At 38.8% G+C, this 4,591-nt stretch overlaps 1 protein-coding gene across 1 annotated transcript; it reads left to right on the forward strand.

Moving 5' to 3' along the window:
- Positions 1 to 214: 214 nt before the first annotated feature.
- LOC112287611 (protein KTI12 homolog) lies at positions 215 to 3,410 on the forward strand. The gene is made up of 10 exons (XM_073537002.2): positions 215 to 503; positions 828 to 1,025; positions 1,178 to 1,281; positions 1,471 to 1,527; positions 1,653 to 1,738; positions 1,865 to 1,950; positions 2,279 to 2,397; positions 2,499 to 2,549; positions 2,701 to 2,786; positions 3,028 to 3,410. Exons 1-10 carry the CDS (start codon positions 470 to 472, stop codon positions 3,200 to 3,202), a joined length of 996 nt encoding a protein of 331 aa, XP_073393103.1. The 5' UTR covers positions 215 to 469; the 3' UTR covers positions 3,203 to 3,410.
- The last annotated feature ends 1,181 nt before the right edge of the window (positions 3,411 to 4,591 follow it).

The raw sequence follows: 4,591 nt of genomic DNA on the forward strand, positions 1-4,591 counted from the left end.
CTCTCAGAAGTTATAGATCATATTGGGCAAAATCAGCTGATCATGTACATACAGGATGATCCAGAAAAACTGAAGAAGATCACAATCGAATCACAAAAGGAGGAGGGATAGGCTTTGGTTCGGATCATCCACGAAGAATGTGCAATAAACATTCATGCAAGTATATGAATGGATGAAGAACTTCATATGTCTCACATATTTCATTCGATTAGGGTACAATCCCCTCTCTTCCCTACGCTTTGTGCTTGATGATGCTCTCTGGTTACGAGGGAGTTTTCTGCATCGGAGTTTATGTTACTTACTTATCAGCAAATTTTGCAACTAGGTTTAGAGTTTGGTGGCACCTCACAAAAAAACCCACCAAATCAATATACTAGATTTTTTCGACAGAGTAACACTAAGATTTGCGAAGTTTTTGCTGGGCTGTTTTGTCTAATAGGATATCGCAGTGAAGTGTCTCGTGGTATCTATGTTCTGGAGAGCAGAAACTTTCACGTGCTTAGGTGAGCGATTTTTGGTTAAATTGTAATTTAGTATCCAATTATCCACGGAGCATGTTGTGCCTAAATTCTGTCGGTCCATTTTCTGTCAATTTTGAAGTTCAATGCCTGTCAATCAGAACATCATAGAATCAGCTATTGCAGTCGTCACCTTTGAGAACCAGTATTATGGCACTGTGGGCAGGTCGAGCTAGGGTCTAGGGTTATAATCCGTGGAGGGAACGGAGACGATCTGATGATTCAATGCAAGTTTGAGATTTCCATTTGTTTTCGAATATTTTACGTCGCAAATTGTGATTTGTAAGGGTTTTCCTCCAAGGCATGTAGGAAAGTTTTTTTTTGTGTACTCAATTCCTTCCGAGGGGCATAGGAATATGGCGCTTGTTATCATCTGCGGACAACCATGCAGTGGAAAATCAACTGCTGCAGCATGTCTTATGAAAGCACTTGAGAAGACTATTAACATGCCAGTAGTTCTAATTGACGAACCTTCGCTCAATTTGGATCGTAATAGTGCATATCAAGGTTTGTCTTTCCCAATCTACTAATTCTTTAAATGCCGTTTACTCCATGAAATACGGAAGAATTTCTAACCTTGAATACGTCTTCTAGGGGTTTCTAGCTTTGAACATATTTTGTGCCTCAAGCCCTTCCGTTAATTTTTGAGAATGGTGCAGATATGCCTCGAGAGAAGAACCTGCGCGGGATGTTGCGGTCTGCAGTTGACCGAGCTGTGTCAATAGACACAATTGTCATTGTAGACTCCCTTAACAATATCAAGGTATTTTGTCATGTCGGCCTTATTGCATCTTCCCTTCGATATCTCCAGGCTAATTATCGCATTTCAGCAACGATTTCAATGGGCAGTGATTTTTACAGCAGGGGTATGTTCGTTCGTATTTACCGGAACTCAAAAGGACTGGTCATTTCTAAAGAATAAAATGGCTGTAAATTGCTTGAATTTGTGCAGGGATACAGATATGAATTGTGGTGCTTGGCCCGTGCAGCTGGGACGCATTACTGCGTGGTATTCCTCATCTTATTTGTGCACATCTTGACGCTATGTGTTCCGTAGATGGTCGAGCCTACATACCAAATCCGTATAGATGCTCAGGCGCTGCATGCTATCTTTCTTAAGTACTTGTTGGCCAGTTGCATTGTGTTGCAGATGAAGCACAATGCCGAGCATGGAACGAAGATAGACGATTAAAGGCGTTGCCCGCTTACGAAGATAAAATGTGAGCTTTCGGTACAGTTCCTACTCTGATGGTTGTTTTGTTAAGTCAATTCTACATGTTTCGTAGCGTGTTTCTTCTCCTGCCTTCAGCATGACAATCATACCACGGGATGCGCTTGATTTGTAGATTTAATGACTTGGTGAGAAGGTTCGAAAGACCCGATGGAAAAAACCGATGGGATTCTCGTCTTTTTGAACTTCATCTCGGCAAAGGTTGCTCCTTAAATTCGCCATTTCAGTCAGCATGTGTCTGACCTGTGCTCTTTCATCCCCACCGGTTCTGTCTAGCTAGTGGACAAATTACATACGCTTGAAACAGATTGAAAGTTTTAGATGTATCTTATGTTCGAGAGATTTTTCAATTAAGCGGGCAGTATTAGTTAGAAATTCAATAGTGTGATTTAACACGATAACGGACTGCAGGTTCTCCCCTGTTCCAAAGTTGGGGGACGCTTGTGATGATAATGATCTCAATTGGCAGTTTGTATTGATTCACATCTGATTTTTCGTCTCTTTGTCAATATATTGCACATGAGAATAGAAGATATTCACGAAGACTCTCAAGCTATTGTTGAAGCTGTCAGCTTTCTTACTGGTAATAAAAATGTTGGGGGTAGTCGGAACCCTCAAAAGCTGCAACCCACAATTGCCACACAGAATGTAATTTACCTTGAATCCTAAACCTCGTTTGTCTTTCTAGTTTGGCAGTTTTTTCCAATTTTATTTTTATTCTTGATTTGTATTCAATTTCAATTTTGCAGCCACGAACCTCGGAGACTAATTCGCTTTATGAACTAGATCGGGCTACACAGGTTTGAATGTTTGCTCTTTCACTTCACCCGTTTAATTTTAGTGAAGTGCAGGGTGTCCTACAATTGTTATTTACCCTTATCTAAAATTAGTCCAGTGCTTTTTTGTTATTATGTGGTGAGGGTAACGCTTTGTTATATAAATATGTGTCAGGAAATTGTGTCGATTGTGGTGGATGCTCAAGCGCAAGGTGTTGGTGGTTTAGTGCGCAGTGTTAATCTGGGAGAAGGACTGCCTATCATATCCTTTAATGCTGCTTTGAATGCACTTACATCTGTTTAGACCTGCAACTAAGTTATTCAAAGCACCTGCCTGTGACTCCCGACCTTTGCTTTGATTGAATGTATTCTACCTTTGTCCTGTAAGGGTTGGGTCGGTCCCCTAAACCTGTGAGTTCTAGGAATCTAGTTTTAAAAGTGTCAAGTATGTTGCTTACTTATTGCAAGTTGTGCTTTTGTGGATCCTTGACCTTTTGCGACACATCAATCTACAGCGGAGTGTGGGCCTACCTGAGCTTCGTCGACTTCGTAGAACCTTCCTCAAATTGGCTGGGCAGTCAAGCCTGTCAGGACCTCCTCCACCATCAGATACGAAAAGCGCCAAACGAATGTTTGCAGACTATTTGAATCGCGAGTTGTCTGCAAATTTGCTGTAGTGCTCACGGCACAACTCTCGTCGAAGGCACAAGAAAGTGTATGCAACTTTTTAGCGACTTTCTAACTGTTGTTTTAAATGAAAGTTCTTTAATGTCTTGTCTGATGGTTTTTAGTTGATTGAGATCACTTGGTACACGAATGAACGAAGCACGTCTTTCTGAGGCGATTTATCTAATTCAAAAATCAATTTGTTTTATTGTGTTCAAATTTTTCAGAACTGGACTTCAACAATATGAGTCCACATTATTTTGATGTTCTTGATGTAAGTTAGAGTGAGTTTATGAACCAGTCGAGTGCTAGCCAAGGCACATGCTTTGGCATTTAGTAACTAATATAGTGAAGATTGTTTTCTATTTCTAATCACATTTGGCAACAACTCAATACCAAAGTGTGTGTTTGATTATTTTAGATGATTAACATAAACTAGTATGTGCAAAAGAAATAGCAATCGGAAGTGTATATGTTCAAATTAATTAGTGTGTTTGAAAGAAACAACCAAGTGTATGTGTGGTGATTATGAGCAAATCAAAGATGTTGCAAGTGTCAATGAATATGAGTTCAGTGTGTTCAATTCTTCAATTTTTGTGTAGTATTCACAACTGTTGTGACTAACATATTTTTTATATTGCAAGAAATTCAATTACTAATATTATTAACGTGACTTTTCAAAAGCTTTCATAGTAAGTCAACAATGAAATCTTAGATAAGTTAAAGATCTCTTTTAAGCAAAATACAATATTAAAATATGTTAATTAGAAGATATGACAATTGCAATTAAACACAACAAAAATAATAATTTTGTAAACATTTTTAACAAAGTAAAATTACCAATTGCAGTGATAAAAGGTATTGAGCATAAACTATTCCCATATCAGTAAATTATTATTCGTCAATGAGAATAATTCCATTGCAAAGTAAACTGACTATTTAGATTAATCGTACACAAAACAGAATGCAACAACAGATTGAAGCAATAAACCCCTAAATTGTGAATGCCCTCGCTTGGTGGTGTGGAGACTCTTGACTTTGTTCTTGGCTTTGTATTTCGTTTGATCGCATATCTTTCTCCCTTGCCCTGCCATTTTGGTTTGCTTCTTACCGTCCGATGTACCTTGTCCAAAAGCCCGGAATTTCAAACATTGAACAGCACTTCTGATCCTCATAAACATTGAACAGCACATCTAATCCTCTAAATCATGTTGAGTGAATATTCGCTTTCGTTAATAAGTTCGGCTTTTTAGCGTTAACGATTGTACGCTAATCAGGGGGTTCATCAGCAAGTTGTAAACGAGAAGCAATAAATGCTTAAATATCAGTCCTCGAAGGAAAACTACTTTGGCCGACGGTGATGGTCAAAAACCTCGACTTTATAGCAAGGAATCAATAGA

Source organism: Physcomitrium patens, chromosome 10 (genome assembly GCF_059467195.1).
Source record: "Physcomitrium patens ecotype Gransden chromosome 10, ASM5946719v1, whole genome shotgun sequence".
In the NCBI taxonomy this organism is placed as follows: Eukaryota; Viridiplantae; Streptophyta; class Bryopsida; order Funariales; family Funariaceae; genus Physcomitrium; species Physcomitrium patens.